The sequence below is a fragment of the Narcine bancroftii genome, chromosome 1 (assembly GCF_036971445.1).
Source record: "Narcine bancroftii isolate sNarBan1 chromosome 1, sNarBan1.hap1, whole genome shotgun sequence".
In the NCBI taxonomy this organism is placed as follows: domain Eukaryota; kingdom Metazoa; phylum Chordata; class Chondrichthyes; order Torpediniformes; family Narcinidae; genus Narcine; species Narcine bancroftii.
This window is the reverse complement of record NC_091469.1, coordinates 365,829,139-365,844,710: the sequence shown is the minus strand read 5'-3', so window position 1 is coordinate 365,844,710 and position 15,572 is coordinate 365,829,139. Positions and strand designations below refer to the sequence as shown.

General features: G+C 37.7%; 1 protein-coding gene across 7 annotated transcripts in view; it reads right to left on the bottom strand.

Annotated features, from left to right (window-relative positions):
* The window catches only part of egfra (epidermal growth factor receptor a (erythroblastic leukemia viral (v-erb-b) oncogene homolog, avian)), a 334,197-nt gene that overhangs the window by 264,857 nt on the left and 53,768 nt on the right, over window positions 1-15,572 (bottom strand). For 2 of the 7 annotated variants that reach the window (XM_069912661.1, XM_069912670.1), the window contains exon 1: window positions 6,702-7,101. The exons of 2 other annotated variants lie outside the window; for them this stretch is intronic. Coding sequence is in view for 2 of the 5 variants with exons in the window: in XM_069912632.1 (XP_069768733.1) it covers window positions 111-231 (121 nt within the window). In the remaining 3 variants the exon portion in view is untranslated. Of the gene's footprint in view, window positions 1-110; window positions 248-6,701; window positions 7,102-15,572 lie in introns of those variants that run through there. 3 more of the 7 variants (XM_069912632.1, XM_069912639.1, XM_069912683.1) reach the window with 2 other exon arrangements.

The following is a 15,572-nucleotide window of genomic DNA, read 5'->3' as shown; positions in this document are numbered from 1 at the left end:
TCAATATCAAGCAGTACGATACTCTAGGCAACCAGAAAGATTGCTTTTTCGATGGTCTTTAAAGGATTTCAATCAAGATTATTGTTTACCATTTTCAAAAAGTTGCATACCTTGCACCAGTTGATTCTTTTCATTCTGAGAATTAACTTCATTAAGATTTTCCACTTTACAGGAAGAAGTGAATCTGTTGCATTGTTCAAGTGAACCGGCGTGGACTTGAAGGGCCGACATGGCCTGTTTCCACGTCGTAAACAGTTATATATGGTTATGGTTAAAGTCGACAATGATGTTAGTTGCGAGAATAATTCTTCTCAAAGGCCAAATGAAACCTACTTTTCCATAGGTCCCACAAAATCCAAGAGAAAGCACCTCCAACAGTGCAGCATTCCTTCTGAACTCTGCTGGAACAACAGCCTGGATTGTGGTCAAGTCCATGAAGTGGGACTTGAATCCATAAACCTCTGGCTCAAAAGACAGAAGTTCATTCACAATTAAATCTCTCCTGACACTTTGAAGATGTTGCTGCATTTATTCCGAATTCACCAATGCAATGAAATTGGGATGCAGAGGTACTTTGTGTGGACGTCAAAAAACAAGGAGCTAAAATTAAATATAGGGTAAAATAGCAAATCAGCAAGGTCTGAGGCATTGAATAGGAAAGCAGGATATGGAAGACACAAAGGGTCTGAAGAGGTACATTGGGGCAGATCAGCAAGCTCAGATGAGGATTTAAAGGCAGTGATTTTCAGATGGACCATAAAACCCCTGGTATCCAGCTCCTATTGGGATTGATAGATGCTTGAGACGGTGTGTTGCATGTTTGTTGAACTAACCACTAGGGGCACCAATTTTAAACTTTCCTATTTTTTACCTTTCTATTTCCTCCAATTTTTTTGCTGGTTGCATCAGGCTTGATTTCCGGATAACAGGGATGTAAATGTATATAACGGATGGCAGGAACTCAAGATTTCAAAATTAGAAAACAATGTTGTTGCAGTGGTTATAGCATTTTTTGACTACGTTCAAAAATGTAGGTGCCATCTGACCAACAAAGCTTTCGGTGGGCATAAGGCAGCTTTTCCAGACAGGATACCAAAAGGATTATTTAAAAAAAAGCATGAAGAATGAGGATTATCTCATCCTAATTATTATAAAGGAGGATTATTAGTTCCTGGAATATAGAAGATTGAAAATATGATCTGTTGAGGATTGTAGAGTTTCTAAAGGAATTGACAGGAGAAATTTTTAAAAAACTTGTACATGGGTACACATGCTGATGAATTCGAGTGAGCCATCAAGAAGAGAAGTTTGAAAATATTTTGAAAAGTATAGAGGAATTCTAAAAAATTTTAACACAAAAATAATGAATCGAAAGTGAGCCAATGGTTTTAAATTTTAGTCTGAAATTATTTTGCGTTCTGGTCTCAAGATACTGTGGAGCCAAGCCAAGTGACAGGAATGAATATGCTGATCAAACATGATCTCAGCAAATCAGACATTCCCTTCCCAGAACAGGCTCGAAGGGCTGAATGATCTATTTCTGTTCTAATGGTGAAGGTTAGGTGATTGTCAGATCAAAGTCAATGTAAGAATAGACTGCAAACAGAAACAACTGTCTAGCAACGCATTATAAACAGATCAAAATTAGGAAAGAAAACTGTAGATCATAAAATGGAGTGCATTCAAAGTTTCACACCCTGTTGGCAAAAAGGTACTGCCAAGATTAAAAGACTGCTGCAATGGAAACTATAATGACAAGTGAGCAGCTAATGCAAGTTGGGAACGGAATGGCTGTTTACTGGAACACACAAGTCCAAAGAAAATTTTGATAAGTTTAAAGCACTGGTAACTTATTGAATTACTAACATATTATTACATTCTTTGTTCTCAAATTCTTCGTTATAAAACTGACTGTATCACTGGCTCATTAGACTCACTAATAGAAACTGAACATTCACAGTGCCTTGAGCAATTAATCAAGATAATATGAAATTTCCCTGGAACTAATAAAAAGGAGCACTTATTAACCAGGCTGCAGTTCCATTTCATTAGTAAATTGCATACTATTGCATACAGGTACCTGCCAAAATATACTGACGCCATGAGATGTCCTAATATCTAACTTTAAAAATGGCAAAGGATCAGTTACTAAGACATACTGCAATTGACATGCAAAACAAATTTTAAAATGGACTTTGACTTCTGGACTGAACGCTAAAATGTTATGCCAACCTTGGAGGGAAATCAACTTCAGCCTAACTGCAAAAATATTTCAGAAATGTTAAAAGATACAAATATTTCCTTCAGTCTTCTGCGTTCAGGTACTTTTACGATAGCTGTCACTGAACAACTGGAAAACCATAACAAAATTAACCATAAGAAAGAAATTGCAACATTGTGCGTGTCTCCACATTGCAATTAATAATTTTAAAATTTGTAAAGCAATATTAGGACAATGATATTGAGAAAGAATTGTCAGTAATAAACTCAATGTAGTATAACTATGCAGTATATTCATCGTCACTACCACCTTTAATGCTAGTTTTGAGATAGTAACTTGACAGAGACCATTTTCCTTACTGTAAATATTACAGATGTTTAAATAGATCACACAATGTCCCAGTAAATGTTGATGTATCAATATTATAACATAGAACTAGTTGTCTTAATATTAAAAATGTGATCTAATCACTTGGAAGATGGGTACAAGTGAGGAAACACTGATTAAAATTTGATTTCAATAATATAATGACATTTTGGCCTCTACTTGTCATATTTGGGGAAGGTAAAGAAAGGCTTTGTGATAATTCACTAATATTCTAAAAAATTTTGTAAGAAAACTAATGGCTAACACTCATGGAAAGAACAAATAAATTATTCTTCAACCTCAGTTTGCATTTATTGTGCCAAGTATACAAAACATTGCAAGATGCAACCTCTTTGGATGTCCATGGTATTTGAATCCATGTCCTCACCATTTCCTAAAGCCTGATTAGCCAACAGTCAATATCTTTTTTTAAAATCATTTGGTACAAACAAGAGTGGAAGAAGTTCCAAAGCTTAGGCACCTTTTTGAAAATGAAAGATTGTTTTTATTTAAATAGAAGTTGGAAGAGTAGATATAGGTCATCGTCAAGGTTTTTCGTCTAGATACAGTACTTTGTTCCACAGTTATTGTGGAAAGAATAGGGGAAAATGCTTGCTTTCGATTTGAGTGTTGTTATTTCAAATATAAACTGTTTAAAAATCTTTAGCAATGCATATTAAATGATTCTGTGACATAATGATGCAAAATCATTTGACACTTCAGCTTTAGGCCTCTTTTAAATTCGATAAATATTGTAAAAATTGTGGCAAATAAAGAATTATTGATTGTCCTTTGGCATTAAGCAACCGGTTGTTATTGTTTAATCAATTCTAGAAAATAACAAACTAGACTAGACTCTGTGATCATGAGATTCACAGATCAAAGCAATGCAGTTGTCACTGTCACAAATAGGCCTTCATTGTGCAAGTCAATGGTCCATAAAAATGCACCAGTAACCACCCCACTTGTTGCTCCAATTAGAGCAATGCTTCTTAGTGCAAGCATTGATTTCAAAACAAGTTGCATTTATCTAAAAACAGAGTTCAGGATTTCAACTTTTACAAAACCCAAGGTTAATGGAGAGCTTCAACTTTCTTGGATGGTCCTGGAGGACTGGAAAAATCACATGTTACTCCAATATTCAAGAAGGAAGGGAGGCATAAGAAGGGAAATCATGGACGTAATAGTCTAACGTCAGTGGTTGGGAAGATGTTGGAGTCGATTGTCTCGGATGAGGTATGGAGTACTTCGAGGCACATAACAAGATAGGCCAAAACCAGCATGGTTTCCTTAAAAGAAAATCTTGCTTGTCAATTCTTTGAAGAACTAACAAGCAGGCTAGATAAAGGAGATGCAGTGGATGTTGTGCATTTGGATTTTCAGAAGGCCTTTGAAAAGGTGACACACATGAGACTAGAAAAAAGCACATGGTATAAGGCAGGAAACATACTTACATGGGTAGAGTATTGGTTGACTGGCAGGAAGAAGAGAATCGGAATACAGGAATCATTTTCTGGTTGGTTGCCAGATTTAGTGGTGTTCCACAGGTGTTGGGGTTGCTTCTTTTTATGAGTATATTAAAGATTTAGATTATGGAATGCATGGTTTTGTAGTTAAGTTTTCAGATGATACGAAGGTAGGTGGAGAAGCAGGTAGTGTTGAGTAAACATGGACTTAGTCAAATTTGGAGAATGGGCAGAGAAGGGGCAAACAAAATACAATGTCGGAAAGTATACAGTCATGCACTTTGATAGAAAAAAATGGGCAGTCAGTTTTCTAAATGGGGAGAAAATTGAAAATATCCAGATGCAAAGGGACCTGGGAGTCTTCATGTAGAATAGCTTGAAGGTAAATTTGCAGGTTGAGTTGGTATTGAAAAAGGCCAATACAATACTGGCATTAATTTCAAGAAGAAAAGAAAGCAAAAGCAGGGATATGCTGTAGAGGCCTTACTTGGAGTATTGTGAACAGTCTCGGCATCCTCATTTAAGAAAGGATGTGCTGATGTTGTAGATGGTTCAGAGAAGGCTCACAAGGATGATTCCAAGAATGAAAGGATTCATCTGAGGAGCATTTAACAGCTCTTGGACTGTACAGATCAGAATTTAGGAGAATGGGGGGCAGGGGGGGGGGGAGTGTCACTGAAACATTAAAAATATAGAAAACCATGGTCAGTGTAGATATAGAAAGGTTGGTGGCAGAATCTTGGACACAAGACACAACTTCAGAATTGAAGGTTGTCCACTTAGAATAGACAGAAAGGAATTTCTTAACAAGAGGGTTGTAAATCTGTGGAATTTGTTGCCACAAGTATTTGTGGAGGTCGTCATTGGGTGTATTTAAGACAGGGATTGACAGATTTTTGATTAGCTAGGGCATCAAAAGTTATGGGGAGAGGACCAGGCAGAGGGTCAAAGTTGGAAAACAGATGATTAAATGGCAGGGAAGACTTGATGGGCTGAATAGCCTATTTCTGCTCCTATGTCATATGGTCTTCATGTTCAGTATAGCAAGGTCTCAACTTACTGGGATTTAGGCCTGGACAATCACATGATCATATACCAGCTAGAAATGAAAGTAATGACTGCAAATAGAAAGCCAAGATCCAGCTACATTCATTTGTTCACACTTATGGATCGGGGGGTCTTTCTGATGAATGACAGAAAGTAAACTATTGGTTGATATTACAGTATTAAGGAAGTGCTGCACTGTTGACTGGAAGAAACATTGAACAGCCTTCCTATTTAGGTGGATCTTGAAATGCCATGGCTTTATTTGAAAAGTTAGAAGTGCCTAACATTCCTACATTAACCAAAATCAAGGTTGTGTGATCCTTCAGATTGTTGATGTGCCCGTGCTCTATGCCAAGTGGCTGCTCTCATCAGCTTCACAAGAATAATTGTATCATGTAATCACATGACTAATAGATGCTTTTAAAGATTTCAAAGTCAAACTGAATATCATTGGAAAAAAAGGTCAAATTTGGAATTATCTAGCAGCCTTGGTGCTCCGCAGAAGGATAATTAGACAGAAATCTATGTGGCGCCTTGGGAGACATTGAGAGACAAGTGGATATAAAGATGGGGAGGGAAGAAACTTTGCCAAAGAAGCTAGTTTTTAAGAGGGTAAAGAAAAAAAAACAGATCTATCATCATATCCCTGTTTTCAGCCACTTCTGTCGAATTTCCTCCCTCATCTGTTTTTCTCAACACAAGATGAAGAGGAGGAGGATGTGAGAGCTGAGGATTGTAGGGTCAGGGAGTACAACAAAGAAAGGGCTGACATGGAAGTCTTTAAAAGATGTAGGCATGGAGTCAAGAATTGAAATTTCAGTCAGTAAATCATTGAGACAAAAAGTAGTAGTTGCGGTCATGTACTTACCTGTGTCGGGAGCGGTGCCAATTGCCGTTGATGTCGTAAGGGAGGTGATGCACAGGAGTAATAGCACGCACGTGTGCAGGTATGTTAAGCGTCAGTATATGGGTGATGGATCTCGGATGCAGGAGGAGGGGGAGAGTGAGAGTGTCAGGATCACCCGTGTGGCACTGAGCCAATGAGAAGGTCAGTGGGGTTTGGCTGGGTGGTGTTTGGGGTGTTGAAGAATGCAATGTTGTGTCTGCAGAAAATAAAAAGTGGACTTCATGGTGTGCTGGAAAAAAAAACGAGTGAGTCCATTCTTTATTTGATTGTAAACTGGGATAAATCAGTGCTGTTACAAAGTCAACATTAATAGGAATGCTGCAATTCTCTGGGGCAAGCAGCCCAGCCACAATTTAGGGAAAGTTGTGTTTCGACGAACTGGATGGTAGTTGACTGATCTGAAGAGCATATGGCGTGAGAGTCAGTAAGAGTTGGAGTTGAAGGAAATATGCTTGAATATACTGATAATTCACCCCGGCATGAAAAAGTAAACATGCCAAAAGGAAGGACAGAACTAACATAGAACTCACAGTGCAATGATAATAAGTTTATTGTCATATACATTGCTCAATGTACAAATGAACTAATTTTTGTTTACTTGCTGCCACCCAACAGGTTCTTTGTAAAATCAAAACTAAAAGCTTAATTCAATTTCTTGAAAATTAATTGAAAATATACTTGGTCTCCAACTTACCCTTCTATTGACGTCAATTTATACTGCACTTCATATTGCTGACAGCAAATAAACTTCCAGATGATGTGTTTTAATGAGAAGGCTCAGCTCACAGTCAGCCTGGATGCAAGATTGCAAATAGTTGGCTTATATCCAAGTGGTTGGGAAATCAAAATCCATGGTGTGATGAGGTGCAGAATTTGAATTGGGGCCTGCAGATAATAGTTGCATGGTACGATGAAAGCCATGGCCCATTCAGGAATTGAGAAAAATGGTAGAGGGCTGGAAGGATGCAAAAGATGTGCTGGATGGGGGCCAGTGGTGGGTGTGGAATATGTAGAGCAAATGCTGATCTCATCTTCACATGAGTTAATGAATCAAAAAAGTATGAAGAGATATTTAGTTACATGACCCATCTCGCCATCCTCCAAGCATTTGGAATTAGGTCATAAAAGGAGATAAATTATGTAAGAATTGATAGCCGTGGCATCACATACGTTTCCTGGCAACTAGCACGACACCATTTCAGCTGAATCAAGAGAGCTGCTTTCAACTGCTATTGCAGGAACATAGCTTGCTTCCCAAACTACAATCCACTAAGCACATCTAGCAAGACCAATGCAACATTTCTACCACAATAATAGTCCAGTTTTGAACACCACTGTCCTCGAACACAATCCACACAGCAAGAAGTTAATGGATTGTATAAAGCACTTGATACCTCCAATCTGAGCAAGACCATCAAATGCAACCCATACCCAGACTGCCAAAGGAATGTAAATAAATCACTGATTGCCATTTTTAAATATAATAAATGGTGGGTTTTAGTACAAATCAGAAAACTCAGTGTGACTTCATAGTCTACACTATGCAACTGGTTAACTGATGGTTTCATGAAGAAGCATCCCGTATATATCTACTGCTTCCTTCCACATTTATGGACTTCAGCACAGATGTACATGATGTGATGGAGGCATAGTTTGGCCTCTCATTTGTCCCCTGATCTGGCTACTCAGATTTACACCAACTGTAGCTGTCACCAACTTTTTTTTCTGCCAGGCTGGGAAATCTACAACTAGATGAAAGGGGAAAGATTAAAGAGGGACAACACAAAGTTGGCGGAATTCAGCATCCAATGTTGTGTGCTATTCCAGCTTTCCAACACCTCCAGACATTTTGCTTACCTAAGATTTAAAAGCCTGACTGGCATATGTTGTACACAGAGCGTGGAAGGTACATGGAACATATTTCTGGAGAAAATAGTAGAAGTGGGAACAATTGCAAAATTTAAAGACGTTTAGGCAGGTACATAGATAAGAAAAAAACATGGAAGAATACAGGCTGAACACAGGCAAATAGGACTAGGTTGGATAGACAACTTGGTGGGGATGGAGAAGTCAAGCCAAAGGGCCTATTTCCATGCTACATAACAACAAAGACAAAGAAGACAGCATGGTTAGTGTAGGGGTTAGCTCAAAGCTATTGCAGAGCTAGTGAGCTGGGTTCAAACCCAGCGCTGTCTATAAGGAGTTTGTATCTGTGTGGGTTTCCTCTGGGTGCTCCGGTTTCTTCGATCTTTAAAAAAAACCATACTGGATTTAGGTTAATTGGTCTGTTTGGAGGGGCATGTGATCATGGGCCAGAAGGACACATTACCATGCTGCATCTCTGAATTAAAAAATAAATGTAATCAATGTATATTTGAGATCTCTAATACATTTAAGTATATTTAAATGAACCAGAATACTTCAAGTATTATCCAAAGCTAACCTTGGTTCTTTGCAGCTAATGGTCTCCATTCAATTAGATAGAGATTAAGAGACAAAATGTTCAGGTGGATTTACCAGTACAAGTTCAGAAGAATAGCTGCAACTTTGTGCTCCATCACTTGGACTGTAGTCAGACAAATACAAACATCTGCCAGCAGGTTTTAGATTTCTAGATGTACATGCAAAAATATAGCCTTTTCTAATTTGGCCGGCATGTCATCAGTTTCTTAGGGAACTGCCAGTATTTGTCCATGAAATTCAGACCATTATTTTAAAATATATCTTTTTCTCTTTCAACCCCTATTTTTTCCCCTCATTATTTCTTTAAATGTTCCATGATTGAATAGATAAGACATTAAATATTTTAAAGATTTATTTATCGACAGAAGTCTTGCTTCTTTTGAACAACTGCAAATTAAATATAGATTATGCAACACTTATTTTTTTCATTATTAACAGATTAGCAAATTTTTTTGCAATCTCAATAACATACATTTCCTAAGAGCATTGATAAGAATGTAATAGATGCAATTTTTAATTTATAACCTTTTTATAATGATACAATATCTAATATTTATGGCACATTGTTGGGAGTAAGGGAGGTTCCCTTAGATAAAATTTAAAAAGCCTGAGAACAGGACCTTGAAATGTAATTTTTAAATTGATTAATACCTGTGATAGTACAGATCTATCACCAATGTACATAGTGTATATAGTTACTGTATCTAGACTGTGCTTACAGCGATGGGTGAGAGCTAAGCCACACCTATTGTCTGGGCCTTAAAGGGTTGTGTCCCTAGCCAGGTCGGATCATTCCAGACTGGTTGGCCATCTGTGAAGAGCTCCTGTCTTTTGCTAATAAAAGCCTTGGTTTGGATCAACAAGTCTTTGGTTCTTTCGACGAGCTCTACAATACCTCATCTTTATGTGCTTGCCACTCCCTCCCAAATTTAAAGGAGTCCATACAATTCACATGTCCAAAGTCAAACTATCTTGCTTTTATGCGGATGTTTCTCCTTATTGTGATATATGCAACAATGGAGATACTTCACTAATTCATATGTTTTGGACATGCCAGTCTTGGGAAATAATGAAATGAAGCATTTCAAACTTTTCCTGTACTTTTTAAAGTTAATTTTAAGCCTAATCCTTTGACTGCCTTGTTTGGTATTGTTGCAGAGAGTGGCATAAATTTAATTGCATCTGATTTGCATGTATTAGCCTTTATTTCTCCTATGTCTAGGCGGGCGATGTTGCTCAAATGGAAGGATGCTGTTCCACCTACTCATGCTCAATGGCATGTGTTTAAATTTAGAGATTAGATCTCAATTTCCGATTTGAATTCAAATTTTCAAACATGTGGGGACACTTTTTGAATTAATGCAGAGGTGTTTACTAATAAGGTAATGATTACTCCAATAAGGATTGTTTTTTCTCTCTTTGCCAAAGTGCTTAATTTTTGGTAGTGGGTTTAGACTTTTTTTTAATAATATTACTACAAAATACTGTAATTTGTTTGATTGAGAATGAAGTGGTATGATCTCACTGAAATGTATTATTTTTTGACTTTAAATATGTATTCTTGTGTACTCTATTTTTTACTTCCAATTTCAATAAAAATATTGAAAAATAAAGAAAAGAAAATCATTGATATTTTGGAATATTTATCTGAGGGAATTACAAATCATGAAAAACAGATTTCATGAGAGATATTGCTAAATATTAGCAAATAAATATTCTATTGTGGCACATGCAGGAAATTACATAATTTTCAGATTATTTTCATAAGAAAGTTGCAAATATCTGAACCTCCAATCAATATCACAGATTTCGGGGGATATTTGAAACATACCTTTGCCCATGGAACAGCTGAGAATTGCAGGGAACAAAACCGGCCTTTAATTGCTCTCATTACAATCTGGAAGTTGCTTTTGGTATCGCAATGGTGCTGATTTTTTTTCATGAATTCACCTGCCCATTTTGGGCTGTTTTATTAATCCAGTTTCCTTTCATCTCCAAACTCAAGGTTTCTGCATGAGCGGATCCTACGTTAATTCATTCATCCGTTATCAAAAATACAGCAGCAGTAACAGTACCCTGTAGTTGTAGGAGGGAGTTAATGGTTTCTAAAATCAAAATCTCAAATTCTGTGCAAGTAACCTGGCATCATAAGAAATGGCAACACCTTCAAGTTACAGTGTCAATTTTCACCAAAGCAAACTGTTCACACAGTTCCCTGTTAATGGTATTGGTTGTACACAATAACTTCTTTGTTTCTTTATAGCAACAGAAGTTTCTTGTGAAGTGAATTGCAGTGGCCACTTGCCTCATTGGAGGAAAAAAGTCTTTCATGCACAGCGAGAGTGAATGTAACTCTGCCAATCTGACTGTACCTCTCGCCTTGCTACTGCAAAAGCAATACAAAATAAATCTGCTTGTTAAATTCACAGTTGATGTGTTTTCTCTTCAATTCACAGACTGCTTTCAGGCAATTCAATACATGGGCCACAGCCAAGAAAAGCCATCTTTAGCTAATGTACATAAAATACAGCCACTTCATGACACACTGAGGGATGGTAATAAAAAGAATACAAAAAGGATTTGCAAGTTCCAGGACGGTGCTCTTGCCTGCTTTACCAATAGAAATGAAAGTGGAAACATTTCGGGGCAAAGTCTCCTTGAAAACATGAAATTTGTACTTGCTTATAAATTTTATAAGCAAATTTATATAAATTTCACAATAGAGAAATTCAATATGCAAGGCGTTTCTTGCAGCCTCAATACAATACTCAGTATGATTTCACTTCAAACTACCATGTAATTAAAGTTGAAAACATTCAGTAATTGGAACATTTTCTTTTATTTGGATTATCTGTATCAGATTAAACACTGACTAAATAAAAGTAATTTCTCATTAAATGCAACGTCATATTTCAATTGAATGTCAAATACTCTGAAATATACCAATTGAGCTGAATAAGTAAAATTCTTGCCTCATGCAAAAGGGTATGGATTCAAACCCCATTCTCACAATAATCAGACAAAATGTAAGGATGTTACTGAAGAAATTCCATTTCCAAATATATCCATAGGGAACTCAGTCTCCTAAGCTACTTATGCATTATATTCTAATTTCACCTTCAAATTTTGATTTAAATTAGTTCAGTGGAGCGGGAATTTCAGAAACAGAATGCCATTGCCTGTAATTACTATTGTATATTCATTACATGTGAACAAGGTCAAATTTCTCCCATTGATGGATGTATCTTTCAGATACTACATTTAATGGTGCAAATAATAAAATAAAAAAACCTTCTGCTGAAATCAAACGATCCCATTGCACTATTTTGTTTTGAAAATATGGGAAAATTCCAGGATCTTGGTCAAATTCTCCCTCTAATCACACCATTAAACAGACTGGTCTGAATTTGCTTGCAGTTTGTGGGATGCTATTGTGTGCAAACTGAATGCTATGCATTTCTGCTACACATCATAAATAGCACTGAACAAGTTTAACATGGATCTTGCCTCCGAAATATGTGCTTAATTAATTTATGCATTTATTTCACAGATATGGTAAATTTAAATGGTAAAATGTATCAGGCTATGTTTCAGTATCTATTTTACTTGCATTCAGTTTTTTTTCTGAAGAACATCTCAAGCAATGAGGTAATTATTCAGCATCACACTGACTTATCCGACTAATAAGATGATTAAAGTTTTGTGATTTTAATAAACAGATAATAAAATGAAAAGTTTACAAAGAAATGTTGTGTATGAGGGACATTTAATATAGAACCTTGCGCAGTTTAGCAGTGAAAACATTTGCAAATTAATCCAAATTTAGGCATCGATCTCATCAAACTTGAAAATCTATTTCAAACTATATACAAGGGCATTCTCTTCTACTCTCTACCTTAGCACAAATTTCTGTACTTTGTTGTCACCTCTGAAGTTAGCTACAGTTGAAAAGTAGGAATTCACCGGAGGACACAGGCATTCATGTCCAAACGAAAGCACAGTTAGGCACAGCTAAATAATAGTATTTAGCATTCCTGGGCAAGAAAATTATTGCAATGGATAATCCTCTTGCCCTCATTCATACTAATTATAATCACAAATGTTCAGCAACCAAAATAAAAGCAACTCAAAGTGATTAATTTTTCACGTCATCTCAGCCAGCCATTTAAAATTTTTTACGTCAATCTACCCTCACTTCTATGGATGTCATGTTTCCATACTCTTAAAAATTGAATGAAGCAGGAACATCTTCAAACAGCTCTCTATTCTTAAGTAATTTCAAAGTTTGTCAGTACTTTCATTCTGGAATGGTGACAGAGGCAAGGCAAGAACTGTGGGTTCTTAAGGCAGAAACTCTACAACATTGCCAGGAACAGCAGATTTTTCATTGCTGCATGTTGAGAATGGCCCAAAATTTTGCATTAAAATGAAAACTCAGCATTGCAAAGGAACATCAGACAGCAACAATTAAGAATCACAGATGCAGCATTAAATCTGTGCTATCCCTCAATTACCTGAATTGTCAATAAACTTTATGAAACTTGAATCCAATGAGAGATTTGACATTAAAATATAAGGAAGAGTATAAATTTAAATTAGTTATATACTAGTTGGCCATTGTACATACCAAAATCCAATCACTTCCAATAATTCACTATTGTGAGATATATGCCTTCATTGCAAATTTTCTGAGACATTGAGAGACATAAGTAGGGAAGACAGAAGAATAGGAATTATCATTGAAATGTATTTATAGTGGGTGGACTTTTCTAAACTGAAGTAACCTGCCATTGGCACCTTGGAACCTAACTGTCTTTTGCAAGAGGTCCAGGAAATGATCTTCCTCTAAAGGAATGTTTCCAATTCATTGATGAGGTGCAAGACCTCGAAGCATCTTTCCCAATGCAAGAGCCTGGCTGTTTTGACAGAAAGGTTTAGACTCTTCATTCAGGATCACCCAATCCAAAGCTGCAATAGCAACTTAGTATGAATGTTTGTGAATGAAAATTCAAAATAAATCATGATTCGTTAAAACCCTTTTAAATATTTTTAAGTTAAAAGACTGAAAATGCACATACACACATTCCAACAATTGAAAACACTGACTCAAGAAAGATTTTGACTAGAGAATGAACAAAAATAGGTCTTCCCACAATAAATAGAAATAAAAATGACATTTTTCTACCCCTACACCATCACAAGCTATCTGAGATTGTTAGACCTCTCTTATGGATATGGAAACAAGGCAAATATTTGAATGGAGATGGAAATCAGCCTCAATCTAACTTACTGACAGAATAGGCTTGATAGGCTGAAAAACATACTATAAGTTGAACCTCTTTAATGTTGCAACATTGGGACCTGGCCATTGCCGGACCACAGAAAATGCCAGAAAACAGAAATTGACCCCCTAAGGCAGGGGTGTCAAACTCAAATTCACAGAGGGCCAAAATTAAAAACTTGGACTAAGTCGAGGGCCGAACTAAATATTTATTGAAAATTTTCAACAACATCTGCATGTTTTCTCTTCTTTCAACAAATGTAATGTTAAACTTTTTCTTATTAAAATAAATGTTTAATAATAGTTTTGGATAAACTCTTTCCAGAAGCATTAACAAATGAGAAATAAAATATTCAATAAATAATATTTCTCTATAGAGGATTTGTCAAATGTTGCTAGTGTGCTGTCGAATAGTAAAATCTGAGGGCTATTGAGAATGTGGGAGAATAACATGATTCCTGAAACAATCAAATGGGTGACTGATTGTGGGCATGAACTCTAGCAGGGTTATTTGCCATGCCCTTTTTCCATTGGTACAGATATCCTTTGATTTACACACTTTTCAAGTTTTATGCCTAATGAGCTTGTATCCAGGTGCAGGACCATTTTTAACCAGGAATATATTTATCACTGTGACATGAAACTATTGAAAGATCGTTTTATCCTGAGATTAAAGTTCATAATACTTACTCAGGCCTGTGTGCGGGAGGGCAGGGTTTGCGGGCGATCGGGTTGGACAACGACAGTGCGGGGGCATTGGCTCTCGCTGCAGGGCGGCATCTCGGCGGATCAGCGGCCCCGTCACCATGAGTCGCGGGTCGGCCTGCGGCAGGGAGAGGGAGTGGGGAACAGTCCTGGCGAGGTCAGGCCCGAGGCCTCGGGTTCCGGGCGCTGGGAAGCAGTCTTGGCTTCCCCTGACACCGGCCAGGCCACGCTGCGGTGGGTGGGGCGGACGGGGGGACACGACAGTGCGGGGGCATCGGCTCTTGCTGCAGGGCGGCATCTCGGGGGATCAGCGGCCCCGTCACCGTGAGTCGCGGGTCGGCCTGCGGCAGGGAGGGGGAGTGGGCAACGGTCCTGGCGAGGTCAAGCCCGAGGCCTCCAGTTCCGGGCGCTGGGAAGCGGCCTTGGCTTCCCCTGACACCAGCCAGGCCACAAAACCAGAGTCCACGGTGAGACCCTGCAATGTAAACAGAGGAGGTTGGGGCGATTAGCGGGCTGACGCCAATGCATTCTGGGATTTGTTGTATTACTGTGCATGCGCTATACTGGCGCGGCGGCCAGCGGGCCACCTCTAATACATTTTTGAAATGATCTTGCGGGCCAAATATAATTATATCGCGGGCCAAATTTGGCCCGCGGGCCAGAGTTTGACATGTTTGCCCTAAGGGAATCCCCTATGTATCATGATGACATCCTGAAACGCTAATATACAGCTGAATATAAAGAAATTAACAGGACTGTATCACCAAAACCCTCGGCTGCAGTGTAACAGATTTTGGTGCATTAGCACTGCCCTGGTGGCAGATCCACAAACTAATGGGGACAGATACAAAATATGCTGATCCATGGGAGTTGCCAAACCACAGAATGCTGGATTAAAGAGCTACAACCTGTATTTCTAGTTCTGTGTTTTCTGAAGAAAATGTACAGACCATAAGTTGTTTGAAAAAGAAAAAGTAAAAAGTAGTTTATATCATCTGATTAACAACTACATTCACAAGAACTCAAGTAGTACAAACATTTCTCAGGAATAGAAAAAAAATGACCATTTGTCATTTTGGAAACTTACCTCAACAGTCCACAGACCATCACTCAAAG